Source organism: Nannobrachium achirus (assembly GCF_963921795.1).
Source record: "Nannobrachium achirus genome assembly, chromosome: 19".
Lineage (NCBI taxonomy): Eukaryota > Metazoa > Chordata > Actinopteri > Myctophiformes > Myctophidae > Nannobrachium > Nannobrachium achirus.
Window position 1 is genome coordinate 46930220 of NC_137826.1, and position 23653 is coordinate 46953872.

Consider the following 23653-nt stretch of genomic DNA (forward strand, 5'->3'; position numbering starts at 1 on the left):
CTCATACGGACACTCTACATACACTACACTCATACGGTCGGACACTACTATCACAGCTCAAAAACCCCTCTACCCCAAATATCTTATCTGAAAATATCAACGCTGCGACGCATTGTGAGCTTGTAGATGTTCTATTTTTGTCATCGATCTTCTTCTTTCGTGTAACATCGTCCTCGATGATTGGTTACTTAGGGGAGGCCATGATGTGGTTGTCGTCTTCTCTCCCTTGCTGACGTTGGCCTAGATGATACTGCAAGATTCAAGTGTTTTTAAGTCTGGCTACCAAAATCAGCTTCCTGCCTACAGTAATCGATCATGCCTGTGTACCATCTATTTTATCCACTATTCTTGGATCTTTCTTTACAGTATGGTAAATTGACTGTATACTGCATAATTCCGAATCCTTTCCCTCTCATCTGTCATGTAAGCCAAGGCTCACATTCACAGCAGATTGAGTCACGAAAGGCCTGCTCATTGGGAGTGGTTATGGATTCAGTGTTTTGCTCGAGGACGCTTCCACTTGTGATGTCAGGAGCTGAGTTTGAAGGGGAACCTTTTAAATTACGGGACAACCTTTCTATCTACCTCGTTTAGGGAGGTGAACCATTCCTTCATTTAAGCATGACTACTTTAGTCTTGTCTTGGCGCAAATATACATTCTACAAACATTTTACTGTAGATCATTGTGGATCTTGAGATCCGCTTAGAAATGGCATAGCTCCAATGTGGATATCGAAGGTTTCAGCCTGATCAGAGCCCCATTAACTTCCATTATACAATTCAAAGTTTAAATATTTCAAAACGTTTAAAACATACACTGCATGAGAAATGAGTTACTGTGGCCTACAACCGGCAGTGTGCACAAGACATTTGGCGCCAATTGGTGCAGCGTTTTGCGAGGTTAGCTATGGACACACAGACGGACAGACATGACAGACAGACATACCCTCTTCTAGACTAGATGGCCCTGCCTCCAATAGAGCCATGCCATAATAAGAGCTGAATCGTCATTAAGAATGTTGCAGCGTACCCTGGTCTGCACCTGTGCTGCATGTTACAGTAACTGGCTGCTGTCCAGAAGTGTCATGTTATGTCTATAGGGTCATGCGAACTTCAGATACAAAGTGCGATAATTACAGCAGGTCAAAGCTTTATGTTGTTGACATCAAGTGACAACTCCATTTAACCACTTATACGCTACCTACCTTCATACCTTCATAAAAATAACTTTTAATATTATTAGTTGAAAAACTGTACTTTTTTTGGCTAAATGCCCAGTGAACATGCAATATGTAACAGAGTGCATTCATAATTATGGTGTCTTTAACATGCTGAAGTGACCCTCACATCAATAAACTAATTAATTAGTTCATTTTGAGGATCTGATGTATTCAGCGGTCCCATGTACAGGTCCATTAGCTATTACACTTTCAGAGTTCAATTAACAGTATTTTTGCTATGCCTATATATGAGAACCACAGTACTTTTTTTGAGCAGTGCTCCTGGAAGGAGCTAAGCTCCAACTTCTGGCTTTGTCCAGGACACGAAGTGTGGCTTACATCTGGCCTACATCTTTGCACAAAGCGATCAAAGTTTGTTGTACCCCCAGGGTCACATTGGCCAAGCTTCGCGGGACGCTTAATGAAATTATCCCATAAATATCACCACTCATTTCACACTAGGTGTGATTTCTTTCTTTCTTAACAAATGGTTGAATCCTTTTAACAACCCTATGACACTTCAGCCAAAAACATTCCCCCCCCCCCAAAAAAAAACAACATACAACAATAAATCCTTTCTGACAGAAGGCCAGCTAGACACAGACTGACCCCAACGACCTCCAGACGTGCAGCATAAGGAGGAGGCAGAAAGAGGAGGAGAGACAAAGGAACAAGTCTTTGAATATTTCAAATCCTTCTAAGGTTTTTTTTTGAAAAACCTATGTGTCTATGTCAGTGGTGCTCAAACCTTTTTATGTGAAGGACCCCCAAATTATATGTATTTGGCCACAGACCCCCATCTCAAAATATTTAGTTCTAGGGACCCCCCAGAAGCAAAATTTGATTTACAGATGTTTGCTTAAAAATACATATATTCAAAGATTTGCACACATTTTCACGAATAGCAGATCTACAAGCTTGCAGCGTGGCACTGATTGCCCGAGCTGCTATTTTTCAATAGTTAAAGTATAAAATAATTAAGAAGGAGGCAGAAAGAGGAGGAGAGACAAAGGAAAGACTTACCATCGCGAGGAGCTTCTCAACACTGTCTCTGTTCTCAAAGCGACCGGGAGGGAGGACGACTTGTGACAAAAAGGCAGCATTTTGTGGTTATATAGCAGCCGGCGGCTTGGCGTCCTCACCCACCTGCGCTAACTTTAGACAATAGAGGGGGCATTAATTCCTGCCATATACAGAGTTAATATGTAGCACCCTGCACGGGACAACAACAGCTATTGTTACCCCTCCTCCACACTGGTGCAGTTGAGGCTGAGGTCGGTGTTGCTATCAAGCATTGGTGGACAGAGTATACTGTATACTCAACTCCTGACCAAATATACAGTAACTGTTCTCAACTACAAACTAGATCAAAAACACAAGTCCATGCTTTTGAAGATATTATGACAAATTACAAAATTATACCTTTTTCTCCCAAAATATGATGGGTTACATTGTTGCCTTTAATTCATGGAGATTTATTTTTTTAGTTTTTGTCACATTCCTGCCAATACTTTTATGACTGGCGGACGAGTCTCTTACTGAGTCAGTCCTACTGACGGATGTCATCAAATCTTTGGCTGCATTTTTGGGTGGTGAAGTACTCCTTTAATATTACTAAGACGCCTCAGGGCTACAAGTGACCTCGCGACCTGGTGTGGACATCAGGGATGTGGACATCAGGGAACTCCATATATGGGCATAAAAGGGATTCTGTTAGTGTGACATCACAGTGAAGCCAGAGCGGTGAGAGCGTGTTGTTAGAGCCGCAAACCCAATCTGGTAGAGTGATTCCCCTGACATCACAGTGACATCAGAGCATGATGACTTCATGATGACACATTTTTACGGTCTATGGGTTTGCCCATAGACCCTAACAATATGTACACGTCTACACACGGACAAGTTGTGACATTTGTGGCACATCCTGTCCGTCAGTCAGTCCGTCCGTCTCTCTACGGGGGAGTGCTCAGGAAAACAGTCTATAGCTGTTCTGACACATTGTGGACTGTCAAGACTGCTGACTATCATCACCTAGATATCCATGCCCATATATGGAGATCCCTGATGTCATCAATAATAAGCCCATATCTGTGAATTCCCATATATTAAGCCCATATTTGGCAATGGCCATATGGACACTCCATATATGGCCAAGACAAAATTCATTTGCAAATCAAGACTGACGACTATCATCACCTGGATTTCCATATATGAAGATCACAACACTGACCTCATCAAACCCCGGATATCCATTCATGTAGACGACAGGAGCATCACCTAGATCAGGGGTTCCCAAACTTTTTTGGCTCGGGGCACCGCTATGAATATTTTTTTCATCCGAGGCACCCCTACATTAATATATTCCTAATTTTCACCTCCAGCACCTTATATTTATAGCATATTTTAGCGATTATGTTGGGAGGAAAGCGAGATAATAGCCATATGGTTAGAACTGACTGAAAATAACGTACTTCAAGTTTAAAATTATACTAAATACATTAAATGTCCAAATAAATTTCAAATATGATATCAAATGATCTTGCGGCACCCCTGGACTGCCGTCGCGGCACCCCAGGGTGCCCCGTCACCCACTTTGAAAACCCCTGACCTAGATCATACATGGGCAACTGGCGGCCCGGGGGCCACATGTGGCCTCCACCTTCACTTAATGCGGCCAGCAGGTTAATATCAGAACACTGCTTCCAAACACGGGAACATGACCCGCTTTAATTACTTCAGTCTAGATTAGTAGCTTACTTTTTTAAATGTCCAATGTATATGTATTTGAGTTCATAAAGCTAACAAAAGAATTAACAAAAATTAATTTGAAATGAAATAAAAATGTTACTTTTCAGGGATCCAATTAAAACATAGCTAAACCTAATTTAGGATTCCAATTAAAAAATAGCTGATCTACAAGCTCAAAACGCGTCGCGGTGCGACGCGTTTTGAGCTTGTAGATCTGCAATTTTTTTGCTATTTTTGACTGTATATGCATTGTGGCCCTCTGGAGTGAATGTGAAAATATAGTGGCCCTCTCCATCATCAAAGTTGCCCAGCCCTGACCTAGATCTCCATACATGGAGCTGGTCAATACCTCTACATCTGACCTCACAGACTCCATATATGGATGTAGCTGACCTGTTCTGACATCACAGTGATGACTCGACCAGCTCAGCAGAAGGGCCAAAGTGACCCCCCTGGAACCCCCCCAAGGACCCCTGGGGGTCCCCACTTTGAGAACCACCTCTGCTTGCGACAACAACAACCTCTATTGTTAACCAGTGTAGTTGTGACAGAGGTCATTGTCACTATATGTGTCAAACACTCTGAGGTTTGCAAAAAATGTAAAATGTAAAGTGTGTTATAAATAAAAGTGTATTATTATCATTACCACTTGTTTTGTTCCGGCAGTCAAAGCATGGAGCACACAAGGCCTGGTGGCCGCATGTGACCTTCCATTGTGGTGGTGTGTGTGTGTGTGTGTGTGCCAGTGTGCGGATGCCTCCAGACTAGACGTTGGGTGTGTGGTGGTCACAGGTGCACATGCAGTGTCTCTCAGGGCCAGATTACCACCCTAATGAAATAACACCCCCGGATATGGAGACAGCTGGGCCTCAGTCAGTGGTGTAAAGTACATTTACTTCCCATTTAGGCCTAGAATTATTTAGGCTAATGCTTTAACTATTGAAAAATAGCAGATATACAAGTTCACAGCGCAGCACCGAGTACCGTGCTATGCAGCATGTAGATCTGATATTTTTGAAAAATCATGATTTTTTTGAACATATCTTTTTAAAAGCGATCATTAACTCAAATATTTGCTTCTGGGTGGTCCCTGGAATAACATATTTTGAGATGGGGGTCCGCAGCCAAATACATGTAATCTTTGGGGTTCTCACATGAAAAAGTTTGAGAACCACTGATTTAGAAGACATTTATAGAATCGTGTCAAAAAGTATTTCAAAGACTTGCACAAATGTTCAAGATTTAAAAAAAAAAGCAGATCTACAAGCTTGTATATATATCTTCTATTTTTTAATAGTTTAAGCATAAAATAATTGTTAAAGTGGTTAAAATCTAAAGTGACAAAGATTTGCGTTAGTTCTGTATTTATTTACAGTACACCACGGATACAAATATTGTACTTTTACTCCACTACATTTATTTGAAAACTTTAAATACCGGTACTAGTTACTTTTCAGATATAAATTATAATACCGCTATTACAAAACATACATAAACCACTTTAGCGCTATTTTAGCCTATACACACTAAAAACTGCTGGGTAGATTCATCTACCCAAAATCTGAGTAAAAAATGGTTTACCCATTATGGGTTATTATTGCGGCCGTTAGGTCGCAGTTTAGTATCAACACCTCCACCGGCCGTCCGTCCGTCCGTCCGTCGGTCACACGTCACACCTTTGCCCTGCTCATATCTCCGCATCAGTATGACATCACACTGCTGACATCAGTATGACATCACACCGTACACAAATGACCCTTATATAAGACCGGCAAGAAACAGTGGTCTAAAACAGTGGTTGCTATGGTAACCAGTTGGTTGCTAAGGTAAAAAACATGGTTGCTATGGTAAACAGTTGGTTGCTAGGGTAAACAGTTGGTTGCTAGGGTAAGAAAACATGGTTGCTGAAAGATATCCCTCTAAGTTACATTGTGACCTGATAAAAGCTGATGACTTATTTGCGATTAATTGCGCGATTAACTACATAAATCATGCGATTAATCACGATTAAAATATTTAATCGTTGGACACCACTAATATTTATATATTTATATATATATATATGTCACGGTTTGTTAGAGAAACAGGACGGTCGAGAAACGGAGCACTCGTCGTGCAGCACGGGGCGGAACGGAGCCGCTCGATTGTCCACGACATTGCAAGCGGCGCGCAGGCCAGCGGACCTTGGTCCTGCTCTTCGCCCCCGAGCACCGCAGGTGCGAGTGGCCGCGAAGAGCGGGCCAGGGCCGCGCGGCCGGCGGAGCGCCGCGCGAGTTACGAAGCCGTGGTGAATGCAATCGTTATATTTATCCACGATAAACGCCCTGTCCAAGTGACTACAATGGAGCTAATGGCTAAGCTAGGCTAGGCTAGGCTAGGCTAGTAAATAAAGTCGCAAATAGTCGCAAACGAGTGACGTCAGCGCCTTCACTAGTGAATGGCTGTCGTCGCCACCTGGTAATGATTGGTGTGTGGTGAACGACAAAACAAGCGCTCTTACATAGAACGTCCTGAGTTACCCAAACATCCGGTAACATATATATATAGCCCCCATATATGGAAATATATACGATTAGCTAGATTTGTCATTAACACATGCCATGATGTTCTCGTCTGAGAATGTCTAGAATCATGTAAAATACATTATTTACGCAAGAACAAGCATTTCTCTGAGAAACTTCTGAGATGGCTTGCCATGGTGAAAGCAGATGTAAAACAATATTTACAATAGAAGGGTCAGGGGGAGGGTAAGGCTAGGCTAGGTTTATTGCGACCGTCAGGTCGCACTTACTATCAAAACCTCCACAAACTGTGAGTCAGTCTGTCAGTCCGTCCGTCCGTCCGTCCGTCTGTCACACCTCACACGTCACACTATTGCCCTGCTCATATCTCCGCAACCGTTGCTCCCATCCATGCCAAATTTTGCACACACACTCCTTGCCTGCCAAACTACAACCTCCAAGGACCCCCGGAGCTCCAGGGACCCCCAGGTCCCTGGTGGACCCCCAGATGTAAAAAATGACCAAATGTGCAAAAATGACCAAATGACCACCCCAACGGGGCTGCTCACGGGGAATTCCCGGGGACCACCGACTCCTGGTGCTCCAGAACGGATGCCAAAGTGGTGGCGCCCCCAGTGGAGGACCCCCTCCACTGCAGCTCACATAAAATGCCGTAACCCGGGCTAGGAGTGTCCGGGAGAGCCGGGGCCGGTACCTATTCGTCCGCCAAGGCAACGCGGAGACCCCACCCCTCATTTCTCACATGGCCCTCTTCTAGCGCCACAATGAGGCCAATTCTTGCAAAACACATTTTTGGACACTGCTCCTACAGATTTTGCCCTAAAATCACACAAATCGGTACACACTATGTCTACACTCATGTCATCAACATGGATCTGTCCCATATAGCGCCACCATCAGGCCGATTTTTTCAAACACATTTTTGGACACTGCTCCTACAGATTTTGCCCTAAAATCACGCAAATCGGTACACAGTATTTCTACACTCATCTCATCAATATGGATGTCCCATATAGCGCCACCATCAGGCAGATTTTTTGAACCACATTTTTGGACACTGCTCCTACACATTTTGCCCTAAAATCACGCTGCGACCTGACGGTCGCTTATCTCCCGATTAGGGAGTCTTACTGGTAATGGTGTTTGTATGTATAATGGGTTGTTTTGTACAGCTCATACATTACCCAGCTGCTGAGTAAAATTGTTTTACTCAGTATGGGTAGTTTTAAACTTAAGCTGGTCACCTGGTATGCAAAGCATGCTGGGAAAAGCATTTCTCTAGGTTTTCAGGGATATTTTCTAAGCTTTTGGTAGCTAAAAATGCTAAATGTATCATATCCATGTGTCTGCCTTGGCAAGCTGACTGTCATATGTCAGAATTTCATTTGTCAGTTTTTGAGGCAAAACCCTAACCGTAACTGCTAGGCTGCTAGCTTATGATTGAGCTCCCTCCCCCTGCTGTTCTAAAAGAGAAGAACTCATGATACATTGGAGGTTATTATGATGATCTACTTTAAACTTCTCTGATTATAGCTTTTCAGCATTGTTGCATCATCTACTATGATGTACCTTTATGTTGATATTGCTATAATTGGAACAAATTATCTGAGGAAAAAACCCTGAAACAAATCTTATCTTATGTTAATGTTAAATAATATTAGCATGGTCATTTACGACGAGTAAAATATACTTCCCAAATGTGGATAAAATATATACTAAATAATAGTGGTTGACCCAGAGTGAGTAAAAAATTCTACCCAGGATGTGGTAGAATATCTTACTACGCCTGCTGGGTAGAAAGGACCTACCCATTTTGCTGTGTAAGATTTACTACTGTTGGGTAGGTCCAATAGTTACCCAGGGGTGGGTTATAATACAACCCAGATCGGGTTATTTTCAACCCAGCCGTTTTTAGTGTGTATCTTGGCCATTTGAAAATATCCGATCTACAAGCACAAAGCGTCGCATTGCGATGTGCTGTGAGCTTGTATAGCTGCTATTTTCAAACATTTTGTACTTCTACTAAGTACATTTTGATGCCAACACTTTAATACTTTACATTTTGAAATCCGGACTTGTACTTGTAACAGGGTATTTCTACATAGCATATTGATACTTACCGGTAAGTAAAACAAGTACTTTTCCAACCACAGCTGGGCCTGCAGCCTTCCTGTGGAACTAACGGTTTCTCTGGTCATAGATCTGAGCTGATAAAATGCTTGTGGCATAGTGGTTGGAAAAGTAGCCTGCTCATATTTTATACTTAAGTAAAAGTTATATTATCACCAACACACTGCATATACCGGTAGTCTTGAACAGGTCTAACGTTACATCAGATAACGTTCGGTCTGATAGCACTGGTGCTCCAAGTTTGAAAACTTTAGTAGCCTATGTAGTTACTTTGCAGATATTACATTATGACATAATAAAACATACATTAACCACTTTAGCCCTATTTTAGACCTCTTTCGTGAAACAAATGAAATGGTTTCCGGAAGAGGGTGGTTTACGAGGCTAATTTGAAAATAGACAATCCAGGGAATCCCCCCCTCAAGGACCCCCAGGATTCCCTGCAAAACAAGGAACAGTTTAATGACTTAAACAGTTGTATATTCTGCTAGGAAAAACCTTAAAAAAATTCTTAAACACACAATCTCTTCTTTTATAGACCTCCCTTATAGACCACACATTCTTTTCAGATGGGGGGGGGGGGGGGGGGGGGTCTGCAGCCAATTGAGCCAAATATACTTAAACTTTCACTTTGGGGGTCCTTGACATAAAAACATGTTGCCTACTGCATCTGCTGTGTGTGGCGGCCCCCATCTTCACTTACTGCGACCCCCAGGAATACTATATATTATTGGTTTCAGCTGTTATAATTCCAAGCCTGCTAACATGACCAGCTTTAATTACTTCAGTCTACTGTATATTATCTACTCTAGCAGCCTACTACTACTTTTTATGTCCAATGTATTTAAGTTCATAAAGTAAGAAGTAACAAGTACAGTATAATAACCTGTACATGCATTTGAAATTACATTAAAAAAAATACTTTTCAGGATTCCAATTAAAAAATTGCAAAAATAGCAGATCTACAAGCTCAAAACATGTCGCACTGCTACGCATTTTGAGCTTGTAGATCTGCTATTTTTGACTGTATATGCATTGTGGCCCTGTGGAGTGTGTGTGGAAATATAGTGGCCCTTTCCAGCATCAAAGTTGCCCACCACTGCGGTAGAATCATGTAGTCATTTGCGCACTCTCAGAGTTACAGACCTGGAACGGTTCAAATACATTTGGTTCCGACTTCCGATAACTATCAATAATTCATCTGGGGATCTCCTGGAAGGAACCCTGGCATTGAGTGACCCTGGCAGTACAGATATGGAGTGCAGTGTGTTACAGTGTGTGTTGCTTTATTTATCTACCGTACGTTTGATGGAATAGCAGGTGAGCATTGACATTCTGTCATACAGCCATGAATCTGTCCTCGCCTGGGAGAGGAGCCTGTTTTAGATGACTGTGCTTGTAGTATGTGTGTGTGTGTGTGTGTGTGTGTGTGTGTGTGTGTGTGTGTACTTATTACAATAGCTGTGATAGCCAAAAGTCCCACAAACAAGTTAGGGAAATACAGCAGATGTTGTGAGGACGATTTTCCTGGACCTTACAAGATAAATTTTTGTTTTTGAAGAATTAGAAAACAATCAGAATGGGTTTGGTTGTGCCCGATTTATATTTAGTTGTGCGTTGAACCAAAAATAGCAGATCTATAAATCTGATTGTCCTCTGAAGTATATATATTGTGTGTGTGTGTGTGTGTGTGTGTGTGTGTGTGTGTGTGTGTGTGTGTGTGTGTGTGCGCACGTACAGGGGTGACATATTTTATGCCTCAAATTCATTATCAGAGATTGTAGTGATTCGCGGAGAGCTGGGATTGAACCGACGTGCAACCTGTCGTGCCAATAGGGCTGAGCCCGATCGGCATGGCGAGCGTGCAATCCTCACGTGTGAGGTACAGCCAAGACCCAGCGCACAACAGCCCTGCCAAACGGGCTCAGCCCTATTGACAAGACAGGTTGTGTCCGTCTGGCGAGTTCAACCAGCTCATCGCGACTCATTACATATGCATGCCAAATGTGTTCATATTTAAGTGTGTGCACACGTCACTTTTTACAAGCAGATGGCGTGGTTCAGTGCTTGAAGAATGTTCTGTGGCCGTACAGTATGTGGCCCATGGCCACCACCGCGTCTTGGGCCTGGTGGTGGAGGTTCGACCAACGCCGACAACATCCACCAAATCTCTTCACAGGATATAGCCAATAGACCCTATTCACGGCCCGCCCACTAAGCAAATTTCTCAGCAACTTCCTGGTGCTGACGTCAGCTTTGAAGGGTAAACTAACACAGAAATCACTGGACTTAAAGCTATACTGTGTAAGATGCTCAACTAGTGGTCAGTAGCCCTATAGCAAACCGCGGTCGCGTTCGCGTCTTTCGCCCGTTTTTCGTACCTTCACACCCCCGCGTCTGCCTCCACAACGCCGAGAGCTATATTTAGAGGGGTCCCTGGTTCCTGTGCGTTCAGGCATTCCGGAGAAACGGACTACTTCACCCTGCCTGGTAGGCGAGATTACCTTTTGAGTAAAGAGACACACGGCGACTACAAATATGGCGACCCCACTTCAAGACCAGGGCAGATAAGCTGTGATTGGCCGGTAGTGTACCATGTGTGCATGATCGGTGATGTGATTGGGCAACGTATACACAACGTATACAGATGATGCAGATTACGTCATTTTGGCGCGAAATCCGGTCCACGGCCAGGATCATAGAAAACATATAAAGAGAAGGCTTCAGAAGCTGAAAATAACGGAGTGGGTGTTCTAAAACTTTAGCGATTTAAGAGTTAGGACAATTTTAAGATTTGTTTTATAAAAAAAGTTACATGGTACAACTTTAAAGCCAACAAATCATTATTTCGAACGGTAAAGTAAATTATAATGCTTTTTTTTTACTATCTTGTGTTCTTGATCATGCTAGCTGTATTTTATACTTTACTATTCGGAAATTGCATTCAATTTGCGATTTCTGTGTTAACTCTATGGGCTTTTAGTAGGGTTTCCCCTTCAAAGGGTGACGTCAGCATCAGGAAGTTGTTGAGTGGGCGGGCCGTATAGGGTATCTTCAAGCTCACAACACGTGAACAGGGATGCTAGGGTTGCTAAATCTCACAAAGAGCCTGCTTTGTTCCCTATGGAGACACAAAGAGTCCCCTCAAATTATTGGCTTAGGAATACGACAAAAAAATATCCATCAATTCAAGTCTCCATGGGGTGAGTAATAGTTAGAAGTAAAGTCATTTTGCGGTCCCTTTAAGTCCAAATATCCATAATCCGGGACAGCGTTGCATTCTTTCAGTAATACTGAGGCCTTGGGCTCCTGCCAACAACATGTTGGGAATCACAGAATCACTGATTGAGGCTTTAACCTTTGCTTTTATTATGACATTTCCGAGACCAACTGAGCATAATTTTCCAGTTTGAGAGCTTCCAATGCTCTGATCATAAAATAATTAATAACCGTGAAATAGGAGATCTACAAGATTGTAGATTGGCTACTTTCGCTGCGCAACATGAAGACATGCATATGGCTTCTACAGAATCCAAAAGACGAGATCAGTGCTGGAGACTGAGAATTTGAATCCACGCAGTCATTCCACTGTTCTCATCCTCACAACATGGAGCACAGACAGTACAGTATGTTGGCCACCGTGCCTGCCATCGTGACCTAAGCCGTTTCCCGGCCCCCTGTCTTTGCATTCTGTCCCCGCTGGATCCACAAGGATTGACACCCAGCGGCCACAACCGTTTAAATAGGACTTAGAGAAAAAAAGTGGGGCGAGGTTTGGCTGGGCGTCGTTTACACATTAGCCGCTTTCTCCTACACAAGCACTTGAAGTTGCCCTTTCACTCTCACGCAGCACAACAGCAGGAGATTATATCACTGTTAGACCTGACTTCTCACTTCTCACCTACTGGGAATACATGTCTGGTTTACGGCCACTTGGCAAGTGGTCAGAGGTGGATACAGAGCGCCTGGGTGGGTATAGCGTTGTGTAGAGTGGAGACAGCAAATTAGATTTAGCTCAAAATTAAGTTAACCAAGTCCTACTTTATACTGTACTTTCAATAGTTCGTATACGGGTCCTTTTGGTTCCATTTGTACTCCATTTCCATTTGTTAGGGGCCTAGCACGAAGTGCTTAGCCCCCATTAAGATTCGCTTTATTATTATTCTTCCGCTGTTTTACGAATAAAGTGCAGAATTATCTCTACAGTGTTGTCGGTTATTACGAATCTGAGCAATACCATTGGCCAAAGGGTGGCACTGTAGCGATCAATTCAATGCAAAACTTTGAACAGGTATACCTGTAACTCATGCCCTGCTTGACCTACACATATGTGTCTCCTCATGCCGAACTTTTGTGTTTTGACTTTTGAACTCAGACCTATAGATCTCCCACTATTTTGCTATTTGCTATTTTGCTATTTATGAAACGTGGCAGAATGGTAGAGGGTCATGCAAAATGACCAAGAAATGAAATTGGCCAAACATTGGCCAAAGGGTGGCGCTATAGCACTAAATGTAACAGGTATAACTCATGCCCTATTTGACCTATACAGACATGAAACTTCATTACGCATATGTGTCTCCTCGTGGCCTACTTGTATGCAAGAAGAGCACGACATGAGGTGCGCTCACCACTGGCATGACCATCTCCAAAGAAAAACTGATATATTATGACCAATGACATCACCACTGGCATCACCAGGAATACTTGTTAATGGTAATACTGTTAATGATGACGTTGCCAGAGATGCTGCTCCCTAATTGGGCTATGGTCTTAAAATAGAGAGGACACCGACATACATACATACATACAGACAGACAGACAGACAGACAGACATACCCAGCCAATCGCAGTACTTGCTCGCTCTGCTTGCGCAAGTAATAAGCCTACAGGCTTTCTTGTGTTTTTATCCTTTTGAAAAGAAATTAAATAAACAAATCAATCAATCAATCAATCAATCAAAACTCAAATACACAAGTATGACCTGAGCTGGCTCTGTCTTGCTCCCTTCCAATAGTAGGTTTTTATCCTAAATGAATTTAATCTGTATCTATATATTTAATCTGCATATTTAGATTTTGATGTTTTTGTGGCAGATGCTTGAGTGTTTAATGCACCAGAATGGAAACAGCCTCTGTCTTCTTTTTTTCCATCCATTTGGTGAGTTTCCAAAACAAAGGAACCAGTAAGACTCCCTAATCGGGAGATAAGCGACCGTTGGTCGCTTATCTCCATAAATAGGCCAAAAAGTAGTTTGTGCAAAATCGTCCTGATGGTGGCGCTAGATGGGACAGATGCGTTGTGATTACATGACTGTAGAGATACTGTGTACTGGTGTGCATGATTTTAGGGCAAAATCTGTAGGAACAGGGTGACTGTAGAGATACTGTGTAGTGGTTTGTGTGATTTTAGGGCAAATTCCAATACTAGCATGCAAGATGCAAGCTCTCCTGCTAAAAGTAGACACACCCACAGGCAGATCTTGATAGTGGACCCAGGTCTGTTTATTTAAGCATGGAGGCTCATCCTTCCTGGACTCCCTGGTGTGAAGGGGTGTGTGTGTGTGTGTGTGTGTGTGTGTGTGTGTGTGTGTGTGTGTGTGTGTGTGTGTGTGTGTGTGTGTGTGTGTGTGAGAGAGAGAGGACAGTGGCAACATTCCTTGCCACTTGGCAGGTCACACATTATGTTTGAGAGAGAGAGAGAGAGAGAGAGAGTGTGTGTGTGTGTGTGTGTGTGTGTGTGTGTGTGTGTGTGTGTGTGTGTGTGTGTGTGTGTGTGTGTGTGTGTGTGTGTGTGACACAGAGAGAGCAGCCCCGTTGGGGTGGTCATTTGGTCATTTTTGCACATTTGGTAATTTTTTACACCTGGGGGTCCCCCAGGGACCTGGGGGTCCCCGAAACTCCGGGGGTCCTTGGAGGTTGTAGTTTGGCAGGCAAGGAGTGTGTGTGCAAAATCTGGCATGGATCGGGGCAACGGTTGCAGAGATATGAGCAGGGCAAAAGTGTGACGTGTGACGTGTGACAGAGTGACGGAGGGAGTGACGGAGGGACAGCCGGTGGAGGTTTGGATAGTGTGCAAGTAACTGCGACCTACGGTCGCAATCAATCAAACTCATCTGGCTATCTGAGCCTGTGAAAGTGTGTGAAACATTGCCCCTGTGTGGGGAGGCCAAGCAACTGCACACCACTGCTCTCCAAAATCTTTCCTTTTTTTTAGCTAGATGTTGGAGCTTATCTCCTTCACCGCTCAAAAATCATAATATTATACTACAATGTACCTTCTTGAGGATTTTATACTTAAGTAAATGTAATTAGTTACTTTCCACCACTGCCGTTAACTCTCCCCACGCTTTGAACGATAACGCTCGCCCCATTTTTTACAGAACCTCGATGCCAATACGGCGCTCGTTCGGTTCGTTCGTCTGATGACTGTAAGCTGATGAGGGGTCGCGCGGCCGTTTACTGTAAACACATTTTCCGCTGTGATGGTGTAAAAAATCCATTATGCGTTAGATCAACGGAGAACAATTCACTTCCTTGTTGATTTCCTCTGGCCCGGAGGCTCTGTAGCCAGTGACTGCTCTGAATGTACGGCAACACATAGCAGGACAATTCACATTCATTCTCGCATGACGCCGCCCTCTGCTGCCTGGCAGACCAAAGTGCACTATTGCACAACCAAAAAAAATAAAAATAAAAAAAATAAATGTCTGTCTGTCTATCTACTATAACGTCGCAAAGGTAAGCCGCTTTTTGATGGCGCCAGACCCAATAAATAAATAAATAATCTGGCAGTAGGAGAGTTTTAAGGGGGCCAGCCTGTCCTTAGCATTAGTCAATAATAACTGACTGGAAAGTGACATGTAAATTCAATTTGACATGTCAGGGACACCTGTGCAAATCGACATTGTTTAGGCATGCATGCGTGGCAAGGTTTGTGTTGTGTGACATCAGACCATAGTCGTGGTCAGCCTATATACTGTAAGATGTGAAGACACTCCATATATATATACATACACTCTGATATTTATGCATCTATAATCTGTACCATTCGAAGTACACCTGCGTTTGTTCCATTCCAAGTAACTTAAATATTCGTTCCCCTGTATTTGACTGGCCAATGTCAATCCTTTTTTGACTCGTCAGCCAACATCGAACCATTACAACAGCAGCAGCGGCTGAAGTGAAGAAACCGACTGACCAACCACGGGACAACAACAAGCATGTTTCTGTCCAGGGCACTGGATGAAATCTTGTCTGACAAGGAGATGGTGAAGAGCCAACACAACCAGCTGCACAAGGCCTGCCAGGAGGCGCAGGATGAAATCAAAGCAGAGCTCCAGAAACAGAAAGACGCCACTGTGGTGGCAGACAAATATGTCCAGGCCATCATGCTGGCCTGTCAGTCAGAGTGCCCGCGGTTTGTCAGCACTGCACTGGACTGTCTGCAGAAGCAGATCGCTTACGGCCACCTGACGGGCAACACCCCAGACAGCGGGACGCCGGGCAAGAGGCTGATGGACCGCCTGGTGGAGACCATCTGCAACTGCTTCCAGGGTACGGAGACGGACGAGGGTGTGCAGCTGCAGGTCATCAAGGCCCTGCTGACGGTGGTCACGTCCCCCCACGTACAGGTCCACGAGGGGACCATGCTGCTGACGGTAAGGACGTGCTACACCATCTACATGGTCAGCCGCAACCTCATCAACCAGACCACGGCCAAGGGCACGCTTGCGCAGATGATCAATGTCGTCTTTGCGCGCATGGAGAGCCAGGCGGCCCTGGACAACCAGGAGCGGCAGATGGACTGTCTGCATTGGCCACAGCAGCAGAACCCATCGCTAGTCCCAGAGGGTCAGCGCTCCACCTCCCCCCAATCTGACCAGACCCTGGCCCCGGAAATCAACTGCGCCTCTTCCCCTGCGGCCACCACTCCAGACTTCTCCAACTCCACCTCTACCACCACAGCCGACTGCTCACCGCCACCCCCAGCATCGACCCTGGACCAGGCCCCAGACACGCCTTCCACCAGTGAGGACACAGAGAGCACTGAGACATGTGTTGATGGAGCAGAGGTGAAAGAACAGGCCACGCCGACTTCAGACACCTTATTTGAACTTGAGGGCATAGAGACGACCCAGCTGGCAGAAGAAGGGCCGCGGTGTCCAGAGAGTGATCCAACCGCAACGGCACCGACAGATACCGAGGTAGAGCAGGCAGAAGAGACGTCAACGCCGCCGCCACAGATACAGACTGGACCAGGAGGAGGTAACCACGCACCCTGTCCTGTCCCTGAGCACACCGAGGTTGTTCTCCCCGAGGCCGAGCAGATGAATGGCGCCACAGAAGACTGTGCGTTTGTCTCCTCTACAGCCTTTTTGGACACGGAGCCCCTGCACGGAGGAGGCCCCTCGGACACACGTTTCTCTCACGTGCTCCAGAAGGATGCCTTCCTGGTGCTGCGCACCTTCTGCAAGCTCTCCATGAAGCCGCTGCCAGATGCCCCCAGTTCCTACGAGCTGCGTTCCAAAGTGGTGTCGATGCAGCTGCTGCTCTCTGTGCTCCAGGGTGCAGGCCCGGTGTTCCACACGCACAAGATGTTCGTCAATGCCATCCAGCAGTACCTGTGCGTGCCGCTGTCCAACAATGGTGTTTCCTCTGTGCCTGAGGTTTTCCAACTTTCGCTAGCCATCTTCCTTGCACTGCTGTCACACTTCGGCAGCCACCTCAAGACGCAGATTGAGGTGTTTTTGAGGGAGATCTTTTTGACCACCCTGGAGACGTCCTCCAGCACCTTTGAGCACAAGTGGATGGTCATTCAGACCCTCAGACACATCTGTGCAGATGCCCAGTGTGTTGGGTATATTTATCTGAACTACGACTGTGACCCAAATGCCACAAAAATGTTTGAGCGGCTGGTAAACAACCTGTCTAAAATTGCTCAGGGCAGGAGTGGGCAGGAGCTGAGTTTGCGTAAGAAGGGTCTGGAGTGCCTGGTCTCAGTCCTCAAATGCATGGTAGAGTGGAGCAAAGACATGTATGCCGATCCCAACCTGCAGCCTAACCTTGGCCAGGAGCATACAGAGGATGGCGAAGCAGAGCACCTTGCGAACCACAGGGACATTGCCAGCACCTTGGACTCCACTGTGTCCAACATCTTGGCCTCGCAACACGAGAACCCAGAGCAGCATGAGGTCATCATCAAGAACGGCATTGAACTGTTCAACAAGAAGCCGAAGCAAGGCATCCAGTACCTGCAGGACCAGGGCATGCTAGGAAGCACAGCCGAGGACATCGCACAGTTTCTCCGCAAGGAGAAGAGACTGGATACAACCCAGGTGGGTGAGTTCCTAGGGGAGAATATCAAGTTAAACAAGGAGGTGATGTACTGCTATGTGAACCAGCTGGAGTTTTGTGGTCAAGACTTTTTCTCTGCACTCAGAGCCTTCCTGGAGGGCTTTGGGCTGCCTGGAGAGGCCCAGAAGATCGACAGGCTCATGGAGAAGTTCGCTGCGCGATACATGGAGTGCAACCAGGGACAGACACAGTTTGCAAGTGCAGACAGTGCTTATGTCTTGGCATACTCCATTATCATGCTGACCACAGACCGGCACAGTCCTCAGGTGAAGAACAACATGACCAAGGAGCAGTTCATCAAGATGAACCAAGCCATCAATGACAGCAAGAACCTGCCAGAGGACTACCTGTCCTCTATATACAATGAGATCACCGGCAAGAATATCGCCATGAAGGAGAGCGAGGAGTACACTATAACACCCAGGTTCTGTGTAGCCGGTGAGAAGCAACGTTGTCTGCTGTTCAACCTGGAGATGGAACAGATGTCCAAGACGGCAAAGGCTCTGATGGAGGCTGTGAGCCACGCACAGTCCCCCTTCAGTGCTACGTACATGGAGCATGTCCAAACCATGTTTAAGCTGGCATGGACTCCCTTGCTGGCAGCATTCAGTATAGGGCTTCAGGACTGCGATGATCTAGAGGTGACCACCCTTTGTCTGGAAGGTATCCGCTGTGCAATCAGAATAGCTTGCATCTTCGGCATGCAGTTGGAGCGTGAGGCATACGTTCAGGCCCTGGCCAGGTTCAGCCTGCTGACAGCCAGCTCCAGTATCACAGAGATGAAACAAAAGAACATCAACGCCATCGGGACCCTCCTTACTGTGGCCTACACGGACGGCAACTACCTTGGCAACTCCTGGCATGAGATTTTGAGGTGCATCAGCCAGTTGGAGCTTGCCCAGTTGATTGGCACAAGGGTGAAGACTCAGGGAGGATTAGAGGGTAGCGTTGATTTGATGCCACTGGGGCTGGGCACTCTGGTGGGAAGCCATGTCTGGAAAAAGATGGCTCACATCCAGGGGTCTGTGGGGGAGACAAGTTCTCAGAGCATAGTTGTTGCTGTAGACAGGATCTTCACGGGCTCCACAAGGCTCGATGGAAATACAATTGTCGACTTTGTGCGGTTGCTGTGCATGGTTTCCATGGATGAACTGGCATCAGACCAACAATCCAGGATGTTCAGCCTGCAGAAGATAATAGAGATTTCCTACTACAACATGGACCGCATCAGACTGCAGTGGTCCAGAATCTGGCAGATCATAGGAGACCACTTTAACAAGGTAGGTTGTAACCCTAATGAGGACATCGCCATCTTTGCGGTGGTCTCTCTGACGCAACTGTCCATGAAGTTCCTAGAGAAAGGAGAGCTGGCCAACTTCCGTTTCCAGAAGGACTTCCTTAAGCCATTTCAACACATCATGAAAGAGAACACGTCTCCCAAAATCAGGGATATGCTGATCAGGTGCGTTGCCCAGATAGTGAATTCCCAGGCAGCCAACATCCGCTCAGGCTGGAAGGACGTCTTCTCAGTGTTCCAACAGGCAGCATCTGACCATAATGAGGCCATAGTGGAGCTGGCCTTCCAGACCACAAGCCTCATAGTCACAAACACCTTCCAGCAACACTTTGAGTCAGCCACCAACTCGTTCCAGGACGCAGTGAAATGTCTGTCAGAGTTTGTGTGCAACACCGCCTCCCCTGACACCACCAGCATGGAGGCTATCAAGCTCATAGGCCACTGTGCTAAATATGTCTCTGAGAGACCACAGGCTCTGAGTGAGTACATCAGTGATGACATGAACGTGGCCCCCGGTGACCGGGTGTGGGTTCGAGGCTGGTTCCCCATCCTGTTTGAGCTCTCCCACATCATCAACCGCTGCAAGCTGGATGTCGGTACCGCAGGTCTGACCGTCATGTCCGAGATCATGAAGAGTAATGGGCACACCTTTGAGAAGCGGTGGTGGCGCGACCTCTTCCGCATCGTCTTCCGAATGCTTGACAACATGAATCTGCCTGAGCAGCAGGCAAAGAAAATGGAGGACCATGTGCACAGCACAATCTGTGACGTGTTTACCCAGTTTTACGAGCCTCTAAGTGAGGTTCTCCTGACAGACATCTGCACACAGATACAGTGGTGTGTCAGACAAGGCAATGAGCAGCTGGCGCGGTCAGTTACAAACCTTTTGGGAAAGCTGGTGATTCTCAATGGGGAGAGGTTCAGCCCGGGGGTGTGGAATGTCACCTGCTCCTGCATGCTGGAGATAGTTCAGAACACCAGCCCTCATGCCCTGCTGAAGCGGCGACCAGCCGGACAGGAAGAGGAATCTGATGATGGCAAACATACAGATACAGACTCGGACACTCAGATGATGTCCAGCCGGAAGGGCAAGGCGATCGCAGACCAGAAGCTGTTTGCAGGTCTGTTGATAAAGTCCATGGTACAACTGGAGCTTATCCAGACCATAAACAACATCGTATTCTTAGCCACCAGCAAGACGGAAGACGCAGACAACATGGCTGCCTCACAGAGGAACGATCTAGAAGGGACCGAGGTCGAGGGAGCACGGCCAGGTATTGACCAGGGCATGTACAGACGCCTGTCCTCCCAGCACCTCTTCAAGCTGCTTGACTGTCTGCTAGAGTCACACAACTTTGCCAAGGACTTGAAGTGCAACAATGAGCAGAGAACAGCTCTCTGCACTCGGGACCTCGAAGGGAAGTCCGAGCCGAACCTCCTGGAGCAGGAGACCAGCAGTCTGGACTGCAGTCTGAGGATCCTGTTCCGGATATACTCTGACACCCAGCACCAGGCCTCGTGGCCCGACACAGAGGCACGCCTGCTGCGGTTGTGCGGCGACGCCCTCTCCTACTTCACGAACCTGACCTTGGAAAGCCACAGAAAGGCCTGGACCAGCTTGCTGATGCTGCTGCTCACCGGGACACAACGACTGCCCGACAACAAGTTCAAGCCCCTCATGTTCTGTTGCTACACCCATTTGTGTCACATGATGCAGTTTGACCTGAACCCAGAGCTGCGGGCCGAGCTGCAGCGCTTCTTCCTGCGCGTCGGCTCCGTCTTCCATATCAGCGCCCCCGGTGGCGCGCACTCTGGAGAGACAGCAGAGGGGAAAGGTGTGAGTGTCTGTGTGGAACGGATGGAAACGAAGGGGGACTCTGCCCTTGCCTGAACTGAGGCCGTTTCCAGGGGAGGTCCAGAGAGACCACCTATACAGACTATGTATAGCACTCTCTCAGGCATACTTTTTGTTCCTTTTTGAGCGGTGCTCCTGGAAGGAGCTAAGCACCAAGATTTTTGTCAGAGACGTGAAGAGTGTCCTACATCTGGCTTACATCATGTCACAAAGAGCATGTACAAAGTTTGTTGTACGCCCAGGGTCACGCTTTGGCCAAGCTTAATGAAATTAACTCATAAATAGCACCTGATCCATCTTTTTTATCACCTAATATAAGAACTATTATATTATTATAAATATCCGCCCGACATTTTACTCATATAGCCTACGGTAAAATAATACATATTTATCCAGAGAGGAATCAAATAGAATGCCACCTTGTGATCCTAGTCCTACAAACCAGCATCAGTTCTCAGGCTCAGGAATGACCAAACAATAACATATTTTTTCTTTCTGTAGGAAGGTAGCGTTGTTTTATCTAATAAGTCCCAACATCTAAGGACGATGTTATTTCTTTATGAAAACATAATTTGTTGTTCAGATCATACATACAGTATTCCACTCGATGGCGAGTGGTGGACTGATTTACGCAATGAAGAGGTTTAATCTGAATCAATTGTTATTGTTATTTGAATAGTTTATTTTTAACCTGTACAGCACTTTGGTTCAGCTTGGCTGTTTGTCAACCGTGCTATATAAATAAAGTTTGATTTGAATCTGAGGACTCATCTCTTCAGACTCCACCCCATAGAGTTATAATAAGAATAGAGAGGGCAACTGATATCCCCGCCCGTCCACTTGCATCGAGTTGCTCACCCAGCGCATGAAGCGTACTTCCGCGTTTGAAACGCCTCTGAAACGTGACGTAGTGGGGCTACTATTTGGCTTCTGAGCCAATCGCGACGGTCGGGGAGCGAGAAACGGGGAGGCGGGGGGCTATCTGCCTCAACTGAACTAACTGTTTGAATAGTAGCCCCAACTGCAGTACCTCAAACGGCCACCATGTACTTTTCGCTTCAAAGCGCCCCCAGGGTTCTGGGGGCTTGGCTCCACCCCAGCCTGTAGCAATTTCCCTAGCCTCGATGACTTTGCAGGCTTATGCAAAGTCTAAATTATTGTGTTGACCGATGCCAGGTCATTGTTGACCACCTGGTATAGTGTGTATATGGTTAAAATGTACAGATTAGAGTTTTTTGGGGGTTATTCTACTGTTGACTGATGGTGGTGTTCGTGGTTTACTTGCGATCCTGTACTAATTATTTCTATGCATTTGATCGTATTACCCTGTGCTGTCCTTGCTTATTGTAAAACACTCTGGATTAAGTGCTTCCTGCTAAATGCCTGAATTATAAATCGTATTCTATTCTATAGGGGAATTGCATTGTGGAATTGTGTTCCAGGTGATCTTTGTAGCATAAAAGGAAGGGCTTGTTTCAAAAATAAACTTTGACTTTACATCTTCGCTTTACATGATAGTTTTATGGTGAATCTTATTTTGTCAACTTGACCTGAAGTTGTTTTATTGCCGTTTCCTTTTTTTGCAAACAATTTTCTTACATTATGCTTGTCTAGATTTTTTTAAGTGTGTAATAAATACATTGAGAAAGTAATGTTTTTCTTATTGTTAATGTCTTAGACCACAGGAAGACTAGATTAGATGCCATTTTGGGCGGCAGCTAATGGGGATCATTTTAAACATACAAATAACTTTATCTAAGGAATCTCAAGAATATTTGTGACGAAACATGACATGCTACATGCATGCATGATATATGCTACTTTCTGGGTACGGCCACAGAATTGTTTTTCCAAACACAGTAAAAGTTTTGAATATTTTTATTTTTGGAAAACATATATTCTTATATTGTGATTAAAAAGATTCTATGGGATTCTGAATGGAGATGATTCTTCAGGGGGGTCGTTTTAACGTTAGGAATTGAGGCACCCTATTGTTGACCTGGACCAGCTAGGGCAGGGGTTTTCAAACATTTTTGACTCAGGGCACCCTTTTCATCCACAGCACCCACTGTTCATTTTCAGAATCTTATATTACGCTATGTAAATACACTAGTCTTTCCACCCGAGATGCGGCATGTCAAGGAGAAATAAACGCTTAAACACTTGAATCCCAGCATCCATTTTCTTGGGGAAGGTTCACCAGAAATAAAAGAAATAGATCTACAAGCTCACGTGAGCTTGTAGATCTGCTATTTTTGGTGAAGAGTTGGCTGTATATGGAAAAATAACTCAAGTACAGTACAAATCATGTCTGTTTTACTAAGCATAGTGAAGTAGAATTGATGTAGTGATGTTGATGAATTCCAAATGTTAGCAAATTATTCTGCGGCACCTCTGGACTGGCATCAAGGCACCCACTTTGGGAAACCCTGATAAACTATCCCAGTGAGCCAGACGTCTGTCTAAAATGCATTTATTAATTTCAACAGCTATATATAGAACGTCTTTATAGAAACTTTCACTTA

The 23653-nt window shown here is 45.4% G+C and overlaps 1 protein-coding gene across 1 annotated transcript; it reads left to right on the forward strand.

Moving 5' to 3' along the window:
• Positions 1-15842: 15842 nt before the first annotated feature.
• Positions 15843-21164, forward strand: LOC308304876 (brefeldin A-inhibited guanine nucleotide-exchange protein 2-like; the record flags this gene model as incomplete). The annotated part of the gene is made up of 1 exon (XM_080749504.1): positions 15843-21164. One exon carries the CDS (start codon positions 15843-15845, stop codon positions 21162-21164), a length of 5322 nt encoding a protein of 1773 aa, XP_080605630.1.
• Positions 21165-23653: the final 2489 nt, after the last annotated feature.